At 52.1% G+C, this 14667-nt stretch overlaps 3 protein-coding genes across 17 annotated transcripts in view; all 3 read right to left on the bottom strand.

Moving 5' to 3' along the window:
* Window positions 1-4219, bottom strand: part of SYNJ1 (synaptojanin 1) — a 54416-nt gene extending 50197 nt beyond the window's left edge. For 9 of the 14 annotated variants that reach the window (XM_017807929.1, XM_017807931.1, XM_017807928.1 and 6 more), the window contains exon 1: window positions 3946-4218. The gene's annotated coding sequence lies outside the window, so the exon portion shown is untranslated. Of the gene's footprint in view, window positions 1-3945 lie in introns of all 14 variants that reach the window. The other 5 variants (XM_017807938.1, XM_017807937.1, XM_017807942.1 and 2 more) reach the window with 1 other exon arrangement.
* Window positions 4220-6542: 2323 nt separating this feature from the next.
* LOC108493973 (mitochondrial uncoupling protein 3-like) lies at window positions 6543-9163 on the bottom strand. Of its 2 annotated transcripts, XM_017807994.1 has the most exons (7): window positions 9132-9163; window positions 8696-8834; window positions 8343-8553; window positions 7837-8034; window positions 7582-7683; window positions 7161-7341; window positions 6543-7004 (listed from the first exon to the last, which is right to left on the bottom strand). In XM_017807994.1, exons 2-7 carry the CDS (start codon window positions 8819-8821, stop codon window positions 6899-6901), a joined length of 924 nt encoding a protein of 307 aa, XP_017663483.1. In that variant the 5' UTR covers window positions 8822-8834; window positions 9132-9163; the 3' UTR covers window positions 6543-6898. The 2 variants fall into 2 exon arrangements, with proteins under 2 accessions (XP_017663483.1, XP_017663482.1); XM_017807993.1 differs by lacking the exon at window positions 9132-9163 and having other exon boundaries at window positions 8696-9019.
* A 1290-nt stretch (window positions 9164-10453) lies between these two features.
* Window positions 10454-14667, bottom strand: part of C2CD3 (C2 calcium dependent domain containing 3) — a 40919-nt gene continuing 36705 nt past the window's right edge. Inside the window, 1 exon segment of the mRNA XM_017807992.1 lies at window positions 10454-11185. Coding sequence (XP_017663481.1) covers window positions 11048-11185 — 138 coding nt within the window. The 3' untranslated portion in view covers window positions 10454-11047.

Here is a 14667-nt window from a genome sequence, read left to right as displayed (position 1 = left end):
CAGCTCCGTCAAGCTTTATTTATTGAAGCTTATTAGAGTTTCAATAGCTACAATCCAGAGAAACTCAAAGCTTTGGTGATTTAAAGATCAAATCGACAAGAGCCTGTAAGAGGAAAAGAACTTAGCTACCTGCTACCACTAATTAAAATTTTGGGAAAGTTGTATCATTTCCAACAATTCACCCCTTTGAAAGTGATCTTAACTATTCCTTTTAAGATTATTTCCACTTGACTTCACTGAGTATTTAGCAAGACTTAAGACACTAAAATACAATAATAATTATTAATAATTTCCAGCAATCTCTGGATGTATTAAATTTTGGAGCACAGATTCAAATTTCAAAGTTGGCCTCCTGAAAGTGGATGACAGTGCTTTTCCTTGTGAAGGAAAGCACCTACACCAGTGTTGGTGGTGCAGATGAGAGGTTGCCCAGGGAAGGTAAAGGGAAGGAACAGCTTTCTTTCCTGGCACCTTTAGGTGCTCAGATCTTATTGGCTCCACAATGAATTCACATCCCTTGTGTTGCACCACACACCCCCTGGAGCTCTGCCCTTTGCTTCTCAGCTCTCTGTACCATCGTAGTCTTTCACTATCACAGAGCCTAGCTTCAAAACTGAAAATATGTAGCAGCTGCTCCCACACAAAAGGTCCTGGAACAAAAAGCTGGCCTTGACCTTCCCCTTGCAGCCTGTACACTACAGCAAACACCCTGGTTCCCTCTACTTTCCCTCTCAGCTATAGACACCATCACATTCTCTCAATCTAAAAAAACTAAACCAAAAAGTTTCCATCTACATCTTGCACAGAAAAATGTGCCAGGACAGGAACAGTTGCTGGACCACCCCACTCCTCACAGCCTAACAGTGGGGCTCTGTACTTTTCTTCCCAGCTAGAAATGCCATCTAATTCCTTACAGTCTCACAAGTCCCCCTCCCAATTTGAGTCATCAAGCCACTGCTCCCAAAAATAAGGTTCTAGAATAAAAGGACAGCAAAAAATTATGGCAGTACATTTATTTACGCAAAGAAAGCACTTGGTGCTCGTGTTGTTGGTGCAGATGAGAGGCTGCCCAGGGGATGTAAAAACCAGCTTTTTGTCTTGGCATCTCCAGTGTGGGAGCAACCCCCTGACATACTCTATTTGCAGGTGCCATCCAAATTTTGAATGTGGGCTCCCGAAACAGAATAACACTATGGTTGCAGCCAGATCCCCCCTCACAGAGCTGTCCTGCACCATCACCAGGGCCAGCACTGGAGGCAACAACAGGTCAGGGACCTCCAAAACCCTGCAACCCCCAAAACACTCTCAGGGAGCTCCAAACCTCCCCACGTCTCCCATAAAATCCCTCTCCAACTCCCAAGCTCTCCCATGTACCCCCAATCTCTCCTGTCCCTTTCCCCAGCCTCCCCCAACCCTCCTGCTCAGGACACACCCAAACCCCTCTATGCCCCTGAAGTACCCTCACAGGCCCATTTCGAAGCCTCTGTGCCCCCAGATCCCCTCTCAGGACCCCCCAAACCCCTCTATGTTCCCCAAATCCCCTCTCATGACCACCCTAAATCCCTCAGTGCCTCTCAAATCCTTTCTCAGGATACCCCAAACTCCTTTGTTAGGAGGTACCTGACCCCCCCCCCCAAGTCTAATGGGGGTGGGGGCCCTGGGCCTTATAGGGGTGCCTGACACACCCCCCAGGGCATATGAGGGTCATATATATTTTGTATAGGGGGTCATATATAATTTATATAATCTCATCCCTATGGGGCAACCCTGGGTCCCCTAGGTGGATTGGAGGGTGTCCTTCTGGGGGGCCCACATCCCTATAGGGTGCCCCACACACTCCTCCCTAATGCTTTGTTAATGACTCCTCGTTATAAAATAATTAGAGAAAAATCCACAGTGATGGGGGCGTGGCTCCTGCCTGTCTGTCACAATAGGGAGATAAGGGTTGGGGACCCCAAAATACCCTCTGGGATCCCCCAGGTGCCCCCCAGACCCTTCTGTACCTCCTAAACTGTGAACTGGGACCCTCTGGGACCACAATCCCAGGTCTGGGATGACATCATGGAGACATCATGGTGACATTGCCCTCCAGTACTGTGTTGGCACATGTTGGTGATGATCCTAAAAAATTGGGATAAATTTGACTGACTCCTGGTGACCCCATGACCTGGGAGATTCTGCAATCGCAGATAGCCTCGTTAGGAACTGACAATGGGGAAAACAACCAGAAAATGGGTCTGTAGAATACAACACAATTTTACAGTCAGTGTCATTTTGTAGGAGGCAGGAAAAAATGGGATGCAGTCCCTGAGGGAGATTTTTTGCTTTAAAAACTAACTGGGATGTAAAGAAAAATGGGGCCATGCTGCAGGAATCCCAAAGGAACACAGAGTGTGATTAAAACCAGGATGGCAATTTGTCATCCCAACTGGGGGCACATTCAGGCTCTCATGTCCTAGCAGAGTCCTGTGAGGAATGGACACAGCTTAGAAAAGGCTCAAGGAGGCGTTAGGAAAACAGAAGGGTTAGATCAAAAGAGGCAGGAATTGTAGCAGGAATTGGGCTGGACTGAAGGGGACCTCTATTTTATGTAAAATGCACAATTCCCTGTTCCTGAGGAATTCCAGGTGCATAGTCTGCTCCAGGGGCTTTCAAATAATGGGAGGACGGAAAGTGCTGGGCTACAGCTGGGAGCAGCAACAGGTAGAATTGCTGCTCCTGCCTCAGGGATAGTGGACAAGACTCCAGGGATGGCAGAGTGTGGTCAGCCAGGGATCTCAATTCAGCCCAGCAATGCCAAATGCTTTGGTATTTAAGCAGCCAAACCCAAGGGATGGAGCTGATGCAGGGCTGGGTGACAGCCTTGAGCTGGGTTTACTGCAGGCACTGGCCACAGCACAGGTGCAGTGGAGGACTGGGAGGATTTGGGATTTTTTGGAGTCTTCTTTGGGACTTCTTGGACATGAGAGATGGGCTGGATGGAGTGATGAGCTTATGCGCATGTCCACACAGTTGTACAGGTCACTGGGATCTGGTTAAAACTCCAGTTACCCTCGTGTTCAGGAATGCAGGGTCTGAGGGATTGTATTTCCCTGTGGGTTTCCAGGACACCAGGAATAAAGAGGAAACGTGGTGCCAGACTTTGTGTTTGCTCCTATTAAAGCAGCACTGTGTTTTCACCCTGAAATTTGGGGTAGTTTTGTTTGTTTAGGGTTTTTTTTCCCAATTGAATCAGGCCTTCCACAAACAGCCCATGTTGTCCTACACAACTGCTTTGGTTAAGGGTGTAGGAAGATGTTCCCCCCCGGAAGTGACCAAGCAACTCATTAGGACAATGCCCTATTTGCAAATCTCTCGGTGGGGGGCTGAGAGGGGCCAGATGATGTTGAAACCAGTCTGGCTTCAAGCCCAAATGAACGTCTTTTCGATTAATGGAAACTGGTTTTATTGAAATCTCCGAGGTGCCACATGCTTTCCCCAGCAAGAGCTCAGAGTCAGCCCTGTGTGAAGTGGTTTAGTGCCAATTTTCTTGATCCCTCAACTGCACCAGTGCACTTGCACCCAAACATGCCCAAGGTGCCAAGTGCCAGTGGGAGGCAAATACAGAGGGTGCACAGGAGGAGTTTGCACTGAACCTGTAATCCCAGACCTGGAGCTGTGTTTTATACATCCCAGAAAATTCTGCCTCACTCAAACACTGTTTGAAGCTCAGCATCCCTCCTGCTCCCTTGGACTTGTTGCTCTTCCCCAATATTATTATGATTATTGTTCTAAGTAACCCCTCCTTTTCTTCCGTAACCCTTTGCTTCCCAGAGATGGTGCTTTAGGAAAGACTCTCCGGCCTGGGGAAGGTGCTTTTGGCTCCCACCACATTCCCAGTCCCTGGGACCAGCAGGATCTGTGCTATCCCCAACGGGTCAGGCAGAGGTGTCTTTCCTTCCTTACCTGCTACAGTTTGGCTTTTCAAGGGGTCTCTGGTGGTCTGAGGGAGAAGTTCATGGAGGAACCCACTGTACTCATCCCACTCTGCACTGCACGTTCTTCTCAGGTAGATGTACACTGAAGCACTTTCAGTCTGGCAGAGTCCAGAGTGTCTACTACAGCTCCTGTAGAGTAAAACAGGCCAAGGCAAAACCAGTTACTGGATTAGCCCTTCTCTTTGCAGCCTTTCAACTACACACTACACCCTGGGGCTCTGGTCTTTCCTTTTCACATAGATGGACTCTCGCCTTCTCTTGCACTATCGCACATCTGACTTGCTAACCCTAAGGAGTCCAACAGTTCTTTCCCTGTGCAGTGCAATGTGGGGTGTGTACAGTTTAAAGGCTGCAAGGGGAAACTGACTGTCACTTAATTAGGAGTGCCTCGAAATTTGCAATTAGAAGGGGTAGGTCACGGAAAGCTTTCTTTCTTGGCACACTTGTCTTTTTTGGGCTGTATCTGGAAACTGCTCAGTTTCAATCTAGGCTGTAAGATTGAGAGTTTGGATGGTAGGAATAGGTGAGAAGTGTCTTTGGTTTCTGGGAAAGAGTAAAATCAGCTGTGAGTTTTCCTTCTCGGACGTTTGGCGTGGGCTCAGCTGCTGGAGTCTTTATGGTTAGCAAGTGAGATCTGCGAGAGTGAAGAGCAGGTGAGAGTCCATCTATGGGAAAAGGAAAGTACCTAGACCTATTGTCTTAGTTTAACGAGACAAAAATGTTTGCTAAGAAGGGCGAGATAGAAGAAAAAACAACCTCCTCCTTCTGAGTAACTATAACTTTGAAATTAGAGGCTCCAGTTGAGAAGGTGCGGAAAATAACAGCTCTTTAGTAAAGAATACGCATATATTTATATATAGGTAACACCACAAAACAAGCAGCAGCCCCGTAACCAAACTCCCACCGAAAACAAGGAGCCGCTTTTCGCCCCTCGGCGCAGTTACAGCCACGCCCAGCAGGGGGCGCTGCCGGGCCCCGGGAGGTGCCGGTTTTTGGGGAACGAGGGAGCGGTTCCCGCTTCCAGCCGAGCCCACGCGGCAAAGGGCGGGTCTCAGCCGCGGCAGCTGGGCCGAGACCCCAGGGCGAGCCCCCCACAGGGACTATGTGGCTGTATCGCAGAGTGGGGGCGGCTGAAGCCCCTCCGCAGGCAGCGCCAGCCCCGGGGCTCTGGAGGCGGCAGCCGGCAAGGGACGGAGGTGCCGGTCCGTCCAGCGAAAAGCAGGGAGAGCGGGGGACGAATGGGAGCTCCTTTGGTCCTCAGCAGCTCCGAGGAGGCATCCAGGCAGTGGGCAGAGGCGAAACTGGGACCTCCCTCGGGGCTTGAAGAAGCCAAAAATGACCCGGCCGAAAAAACAAAAAAAAATCCGAAGACCTTCTCTCCACACCCAGGAGGAAAATAAAGTGCAGTCCCCTGAAAAAAAAACCCTCTCCTGAAGCCATTATAAACTGAATCCAGGTGGGATTGCAGGGATTGACCCCAGGTAAAGGTTTGATCCTCCGTGTTCATTAAAGATGTTGAAATATTTCTGATGGGATGCAGTTAGGATTCCAAAGATCAGGAATCACGCTGCTTCTGGTATGTTTAAGGAGACAAGAAGGGAGAACACTCCCAAGCGAAGATAAGCTCACTCACCCACTGATCCTGAAATAAAGGGATATTCGCTTAAAAAATTAAAGGATATTTCTATAAAAGGGTATTTTGCTGATGGAGAAGGTTTTTCAATGAGCCTTCTGATCCCAACACTTCTCTGGTGTGCTAAGAACTGGATTCTTATCTTTAAACCTGTGAAGATTTGTTTTATTCTGAATCATCATATTATCAGGGACAGAAACCCATATTCCATATTTTCATTCCAGGAAATGCTCACACCGGCTTGCGGATGGGGGTCACCCCCTCTGACTAGCTGCGAGGTCTCTTTCGCTTTGGATAAGGTTTGGCTACGGATGTGGCAAGCTTCAAAATCCTGCCCTAGTTATTGCCACACTCATTAATAACCTGTGACGACCTTTGGCAGCCTCCAGGTAGATCCAAACGGCAGGGGCCAGCGGGAGGCGCGGGACGGCGGGAAACGGGGGAGCTCCGGCGGGCGCGCCGAACCAGCAGGAACCGGCGGCTGCAGACCCGGCGTGGAAGGAACGGGGCCGCGGCAAAGCCGGCCCGGGCAGGGCGCCGGGAAGCCCGCAGGCGCTCGGGCGAGCAGAGCCGGCGGGAGCTCCCGCAACCAGCCCGCAGCTGAGAGAGGCGAACGGCGGAAATGGCTGCGCTTTTATGCCTCCAGTTCGCACGCGGTTCCCACAGAATCTGTTCCAGGGGTCCCCCCGCCCACTCGGGACCGGCACCCCGGGCACGGCGAGGCGCAACCCCGTCCTCAGGCTGTTGCTTGGGTTTGTGGGGGGGGGCTGCTGAGCCCCGCCTTGCGCCTCTGTCAGCGAGAGCCCCCTCATGGTGGCATGGAAAAAATACAAGAGAATTTAAACTAACAGCTGGCGTTGGTGACTGTGACAGACCTGAATAATTAGAGGTTAATGGGGAATTATTCAATGCACCAGAAGCGAGAGAGAAAATCAGCTTGATCAGACCCCATAGGGGTGGTTTATTGGAAGTGCCAATAAGGAGTAACAGGAATTGCCACAACCCCCATCTCTCAGCTTGGTCCCACCTGCCCGCACCGCTGCCCCTGGGAAGCGCTGCTTTTCCCAGCTGGAAAACCTAGAAACATTTCTCTTCTTACTTCCTAAAACTCCTCTTTGGAAACTTCTACTGTCCCATATTTCTCCTCAAACAGCATCGTTTCTCCTTCCATCTCTCCAGAAGTGGCACTGCTGCTCCCCGGCGTTTCCACAATTAATATAATTGATGCTGAGCCTCTCTGGGATGGTGAGAGGGTCCAGAGTGGGGTCAGGCCAGGGCTGGACTGAGATCAGGCCAGGGCTGGCCGTAGCAACACTGCCGCGCGCTGCAGCTGCTCATAGGACACGAACATGACCACATTCCAGGAGCCCAACCGCAGGAAAGATGGGATGAAGCTGTGCCGGGAAAAGCAACACTGGAGAGGATGTACCAGGGACAATCCCCTCCCCAAAGCCCTGCACGTGGGTTGGGATATCTGGAGTTCAGTGCCGCGTGGCAGCACGGCTGTCACGGCGAGATTGCGGGTGTTCAGTGGGGTGTTCCCAACTCACCCCTTGTAGAGGCCGGCGAGGCCATCCTGCTTGAGCAGAGCCAGGAGGCAGCTCAGGGCATTCTGGTACTGCCCAGGGCTGGCGTTCATGTACCGTGTCTTCACCACATCTACTGGTGATGCCACCACCGTGGCGCAGAACCCAGCGCCGAAGGCAGCCACGAAGTGGCATGGAACGTTGTCTAAAGGCAGGGAGGAGACAGGGTTGGATGTTATGGGGACAGGGAAGGCCCTGCCCATGTCCCCCCTCATGGGATGTTGTCTAAAGGCAGGGAAGAGCCAAGGGTTGGATGTTGTTGGGACAGAGAGGGCCCTGGCCACGTCATCCCTCACAGGATGTTGTCTAAAGGCAGGGAAGAGCTGGGGTTGGATGTTGTGCGGACAGGGAAGGCCCCAGCAGTGTCCCCCCATTCCATTCTCACCTGCCATGAGCCCCGTCCGCAGCAGCACATCCTTGAGGAGGTCGTAGGTGACGAGCTCCCCGCAGTTGATGATGGCATTGCGGGCAATGTTGGGCGTCGTTCCTGGGTAGGAGAGGGGGGGCATTGGGAATGGGGGTCACAGCTCCTCCTGGAGCACCCTGGGTGGGTGCCCCAGCCCTGCTGTCCCCATCCTTGTCCCCTTCCTCTCCCCATTTCCATTCCCATCCAATCCCTTCCCATCCCTTTCCCCCGTACCTCTCCAGAGCCCGCGGACCCCTTCCTCCCTGGCGATGGTGCGATAGGCATCCACAGTGCCACTGTACCGGCGGGCCCCGTCCAGCAGTGCCCCGTTGGCTTGGAACCGGACCTTGACCACATCGGTGGGCTGGGCACAGGCCACAGCCACGGCCCCCGTGGTGCAGCCTGCCAGGAGCCGCGCAGCCAGGCCTGTGTCTGGAGAGGGCAGGTGCTGGGATCCCTGGCCCTGTGAGAACCCCAACCCCGTGGGGACCCCAGGGCGAGGGGGACCCTGGGCTGTGTGGGAACCCTGGACCTGCAGGGATCCTCAGCCCTGTGGGCACCCTGGGCTATGGGGGGACCCTGGGACAAGTGGGGACCCCAGCGCTTCACCAAGGGTCATCTTGGGGGTTTGTGCCCCTCCAAGTTGATTGCTCACCCCAGGGTGGGCTGTGCCCCTCCAGGGTAGGGTTTTGCATTGGGATGGGGGGGTGCAGGGATGTCTGGACCACCTGAACACTCACTCTCGGCACCCTTGGGGGTGTAGAGCTGCTTCACGGAGTCATAGAGCCCAATGCGGATGGAGGCGAAGCTCATCTGGCGCTGCAGCCCGGCTGCCAACCCTCTGTACAGGCTGCGGGGTCCTTCTGTCCTCACCATGGTGCTCAGCGTCCCCAAAACACCCCGGTACTCCACAGAGCTGGTGGCCTGGGGGATCCTCACCTCGCCCTGGATCTGCAGGGTGCCAACCGTGTCACTGCGCCTTCCGTTCCCCTCCAAATGCCACCAGCTCTGGGGTGGAGCTGGCATGGGGAGTCCCACTGTCGCAGGGTGTTCCCTCTGCCCGTGGGATTTTGGGGGGCCCGGCGGGTCATACCTGCAGGCGCACTTTGGCGGTGTCCAGGGGGAAGGTGCAGAGGTCAGCGATGCATCCGGCCATCCCCGCGCTGACGAACTTCACGGCGGTGGTTGGGGGCACCTCGGGGGGCTTCAGACCCACCATGGTGGCAGAGGGGCTGGAGGGAGGGGAGGGGTTTGTGGGGGATCCGGGATGCTGCAACGGATAGGGCTTCACGCAGGTTTGGTGATGGAGGTGATGATGTGCCGGGGTGGTTTCTGCTGACTTGGGACAACCCCAAAACCCATATCCGGCCCTGTTTCCTCGCTTGCATCCCCAGGGAAGTCGAGGCATGGGATTCACCCATTCCTTGCTCAGCATGGGATTCACCCATTCCCACCCTCCCCTATCCCGCCCCAGCCATAATGGGGGTTGCTCAGTGAGAGCTTCTCCCGTGTCCCCCCCATGGCCTCACCGTAGGGACCTCGGCACCGCTTCTTGGCTCCTGCCTTGCTCAGGCAGCACCCTGAGAGCAACTCCTTGGCCCCACCCTTATATAGCACTCAGGATGACATTCCAGCAGCCACGGATTGGATCGGGTGACAGGGAAACTGAGTTCCCCCCGTGGCATTTGAGCTGATGGGAGTGGGGTCACCTGGTACCCATGACAGGGTTGTTGTTTCAACCCTCTGCCCACACTGAGGGCTCAGGCATGGGAAGCAGGGATCCTGCCCAAATCCCCAGCACCTATTGGAGCAATGCTGTGGGGAAGCACCCAGCAATGTCCAGGTGGCCACTGGGACTGCAGGGATTGGGGAGGAATGTCAGGTTTTAACCTAAAAGTGCTCTAGGAAGAATGAGATGTAGAAAACACTTGCCCAAAAAAACCACCATCCCCACAACGCCCTTCAGAGCGTGGCTGGGCACTGGGGCTGAGGCTTCTGGGGAGGACAAGGCTCCAGACAAGAGGCTGGAGGCCAAGGTGGAGTGCAAAAATGCCCCTTTAACTCCAGTTTTAAAAACTTCATGTGTTTAACCCTTGGTGTTCCTCAGCACCACACTCACAAAGCCTGAAGGGATGGGCCACATCCCTCTGGATGTGCCAGGAACCTCCATGCTCACACCTGAGCTTGCCTCGCATAAGAGGGACTTTGAGTGGTCACGATGCCCTGAAACCACCTTTGCTCCATCCCTTGGGCTCCAGGAAAAAGTTGCCTGGCACTGACACCCTTTTCCAGTTGGCTCCTGCCTTATTTTCCTGCCCGTCTGTGCCGCTGACCTAAACCCAAGAGGAAGGTGCTGTTTATCTCATGCCCGAGGGGTCAACACTTGTCACCTCCTCTGTGACAGTGTTCCCAGCCCAGCTGGCATCCTGCCTGGGTTTTTTTGGGAATGCAACTGGGAGAAAGCAGCCTGCACAACACTTCTGTCCCTGCAGGGGACACTGAGCATGTTTACCTCCCATCCCGACCCAGCAAGAGCAGGAGGCAAAGGGGCTGGGATCACAGGCAAGTTGTGCCAGCAGTGAATTACACATTTAGGGTGTCCCCTGGGAAAAACAACACTACAGAGGGAGGAGGAAGTGGGACTGCTGATCCTTTGGCTCCTTTAAACCCTGAATTCCATGTATGATTTGAAAAGCAGCTTGAATTGGGAGCAACTTGTCCCATGCAGCTGTGCTGCACAGTGATACTGAGTTCCTTGGCAAAGCAGTGACCTTTTCATGTGTTCCCAGCCAGCCCAGCTTCCAGCAGCATTTCTCCACCCTGGAAGCTTGTGGAAGAAGGAGTCCTATTCCCTTTTGAGGGGGACACTTCGCACTAGCTGACAAGAAACCAGGGGAATTTTATTGAAACACAAACACTAGAAAGAGAGCAGTACAAAAATAACTGAGCTCTGTTGGCATCAAAGTCTGTTCTCCAAAAGGTGCAGGACATAAAAATATAAAAAAATAATTTAGGATAAAAACATTTCATCTTTCTAGTCCCCCCCCCCCTTTTGTACACCCAGCAGTGTTTTACAGTGCCCTTGGCCTGTGTTCACACAAGCACTTTGGGCATCTCTAGAAACTGCAAATTGTGCTGCCCACCAGCTATTTTTGAAAGGGTGATTTCACAGGAATACATCCCAAAATTAGACTACATGGAGAGCTCATGGGTCACCCACAGGGGTGCATCTCTTCGGGGACCTGCCCCTGCAAGACACATGGTCTTGCAGCTCCCTGTGGGTGATCAAAGGCTTTAAGCCCCTCTAATTAGGGGATGCCAATTAACCAACCAATTAGGCCAAACTAAAAGCAGAGCCTGAAAGCTGTGGCTTTCACCTCCCCTCTACTGGAGGACCCAGAGGCTGGGATCGAGAAGCTCCACTGTGGATGGTCTCTCATGAATGCTATTCCTTCTTGGAGAGCTGAGCTGAGAAGATCCTGGCAATTCTTTGGGCTTCCTCTTCTGAGAGGTTGGGTGTGGGCTTGGGATGATTTGGCCTGCGGTACGGGATCCCCCCTGGCACTGCTCCGCTCCTTCTCTCCTGTGGAGAGAAGGGATCAGGTGTGAGAACTCTGCCAGCATCTGGATTTGGGTTGCGGCAAACCACAGGGAAACCAGTTGGATACACAGGAAAAACCACCACAATGAGAAAGGTCCCAACCCAACTCTGATTTTGTGAAAGTCCATCCTCAGCCAAAGCCTCCCTCTGTGAAGCCAAAGGAATGACACTGGTGTAGTCACTGGGATTTGACTCCCTGTGTTTTGGCTTTCAATTATTTAATTTCTTTAATTTGCAGAACCCTAAAGACCAAACCCCCTTGCAGTGGAGAGGCAATGCTCTGGCACAACAAATCCAAGCTGGCTGACAAGACAAGGCAGCGAATGGGTTTAAACTAAAAATGGAGAGATTTAGATATTGGAGAGTGATTCTTCCCTGTGAGGGTGGTGAGGCCCTGGCACAGGTTGCCCAGAGAAGCTGTGGCTGCCCCTGGATCCCTGGAAGTGTCCAAGGCCAGGTTGGACAGGGCTTGGAGCAACCTGTTCTAACAGAAGGTGTAATGAGATGAGCCTTGAGGTCCTTTCCAACCCAAACACATGATTCCAGGACAAATGGGATGGGCCAGTGTAATGGACTGATTAAACGATGGAGTCCGCTTCTCCATCGTCTCGAGCATGGAGCTAAAAAGCCTTGATGCCACAGCCAGGCAGCTGCAGGAGCCGAGCTACTTGCCAAAGCTCCAGGAGGAAAGCCAGCAGAGGCAGGTAGACGAGCAAAAAAAGATAAAAACTTGTTACAGTCAAGAACACGGCCAGGAGTTACTCTCCAAAATAAGGTATGCCAGGCAGATCTTGCTTGGAGACTGGGGAACCAGCCAATGGACACTCAGGGCCCATCTTGGTACCAGGTGACCTTTGCTGGGATACTGGTGAACTGGCCAGCGGGCATCCAGGGGCTACCATGGTGAGGGTATTTACGGCCATGCCCCCTGCAGGGGCTGTTTGAGGACTGCTGTGGGAGCTGCTACCACTGTTACTCTGCCAGTTCAGCTCCTTCCTAGGAGGCTACAAGGCAACTAGGGAAGAAGCCCAGCAGAGATCTACCAGTTTACAAGCCAGTGGCACTTCATGGTGGTAACTACTGTTCCCTGTGCTTTTAACAGTTACCCTTAGCTTTTCCTACTTTTCTGTTTTCCTTCTTTCTCTCTGCTCTTTTGTGTTACAAAATAAAGTTGAATTATAATTTTGGAATCCAGCATCTGGCCTCGTTTGTGCCTTAATCTCACTTACAGGAATGTTTTAGAACCTGGTTCCCCTCTGCATCTAAGTGGATCAGAACAGCCAGGCTCAGCTGAAGGGACCCCAAAGGAGCATTCCCCAAGAGGAAAACCCCTGGATTAAGCAGTGTCACCTCCTCTGTGGTTTGTTGGCAGCCTCCCAGAAGCCTGGCTTTGTCCCAGATGTTCCTGTAGCACTAAAGACAGGTAATTTCAGCTACAAAGAAACTCATGTTTCTCCCCAGCCAGAGCCAGCTCATGCATATGAAGCACTGAGAAAGCCATGATCTGGCTCTGGGAGCCTTTAGAGGATGAAGCTGCAGGGCCAGGAAAGGCTCCTGGAAAGCTGATCCACCAGTCTGGCCTTTCACCTACATCACTGCTTCTCTGAGTCCCAGGAAAGGTCTTTTGAGGTGACCAGCTCCCTCCCAAGAGGGAGGGACCAGGATTCTGTTTCAGTGAGCTCCTCTCTGATGTTTAGAGGCAAATGGCTTTTTTAGGAACAAGCGAGTCCTTGTGTTTGGTTAACTGTACATTACAGGCTCAAGTGACAGTGTGCAGATAAATATACTTTAAAACACTTCCCATTTTATCACACTGAAATAACATACATGGATAATTAGGAGAATCTTTGCTTTGTTCTTGTTTCTTCTTAACAATTCTCCAGGATGATTTTCCTAAAACAAAATGTCAGGAGCCAAGAGAGGTTAAATGCAGACCTGGCAACAGTGGAAGCTTAAAAACCAGCAGAGAGAGCTGCTCTCTGCAGAAAGCACCTCTCTTGGATAGCGCAGGACTGTCCAGAGAAGACCAAGTCAGTAGCTCATTCTTCCCACACTGTTTTCTGCCCATGTGTCCACAAACAGCCAAAACATCAGGAGCAGCTGGAGAGGGGCAGTAACCAGACTCAGTGCTGATCCTGGAGTTCATCACTATGCAGCTCTCTAGAAAATTCCCCAAATCTGCTAATTAACCCTGTTTCAGAGGTGCATGAAACTGCACTTCCCACCTTTCACAGTTCCCCTTTTCCATGTGCCACACATGTTGTCGTGCTCAGCCAGGGATGGAGAGCCAGCACCTCTCATTTTGAAAGTGAGGAATAGAATCCCAGACTTGTTTGAATTGGAAGGGACCTTAAAGATCACCTTGTTCCAACCCCCTGCCATGGGCAGGGACACCTTCCACTAGACCAGGTTGCTCCAACCTGGCCTTGAACACTTCCAGGAATGGAAACCACGACACAGGAGCAGGTGTTTGATGCTATTTGACCTCACCAAGGTGAAGGAGAGCAGTTTGTTTGCTCCCGAAGTCAGTAAACAAGGTGTGCTCGAAAAACACATCACTAACACATTGTTTCAGATAGAAGTGGCTAAAATAGACCTCCTCCCATTTTCACACCTCCGTTCCAATGTGCAGGATGCAGAGGTGCTAGGATGTGTGTATCTATCCCAAGGATGTCCCTAAAAATGAACTTCCAGCTGTGGGAAAGGTTTAGCAGCTCTCCTTGCTGCTTTTCTACACGTACAGGCATGAATCAAAGTGAGAGAGGTTTAAAAGCACTGTTAACACTCCCAGCTCGCACAGATAACCAGAGTCATGGATCATGCAATTGCTGAGGTTGGAAAAGATGCATAAGATCGAGTCCAGCCATTCCCCAGCATTGCCAAAGCCATCACTAACCCATGTCCCCAAGTGCCACATCCACATGGGACTCCAGCCTGTGCCAGTGCTGGACAACACTTTTAGGGAAAGAATTTTCCCAATATCCAACCTAAACCTACCCTGGCACAACTTGAGGCCATTTCCTCTTGTCCTGTCCCTTGTTCCCTGGGAGCAGAGCCCAACCCCCACCTGGCTCCATCCTCCTGTCAGGGAGTTAGAAAGAGCAAGAAGGTTCCCTCTCAGCGTCCTTTTCTCCAGGCTGAATTCCCCCCCCAGTTCCCCTGCTCCCAGTGCTTCAGATTCTTCCCCAGCTCCATTGCTCTTTTTTTTGGACATCAAACCTCCCTTTTGATCCATCAAACAGGCAGTTTCTACTCATCAGTTTTCACCTCCTGCATATTTTCCAGAGCACACATCCAAAATGTTGTGTTTACACCACTCCTCGCCCCAGGAAAAGGCTCATCCAGACTCCGACCTGAGCACACACAGAGCCCATCCCAGGATTCTCCCTCTCTCTCTCTCTCAGACTTCAAGTGTCTGGTGCTCAGGCAGGAAGCTCCCACATTCCATTGGGAAAGGGATTGTG

Source organism: Lepidothrix coronata, unplaced genomic scaffold (assembly GCF_001604755.1).
Source record: "Lepidothrix coronata isolate B3197 unplaced genomic scaffold, Lepidothrix_coronata-1.0 Scaffold21, whole genome shotgun sequence".
Lineage (NCBI taxonomy): Eukaryota > Metazoa > Chordata > Aves > Passeriformes > Pipridae > Lepidothrix > Lepidothrix coronata.
Note: the sequence above shows the minus strand (reverse complement) of the source record. Positions and strands in the feature narration are given on the sequence as shown.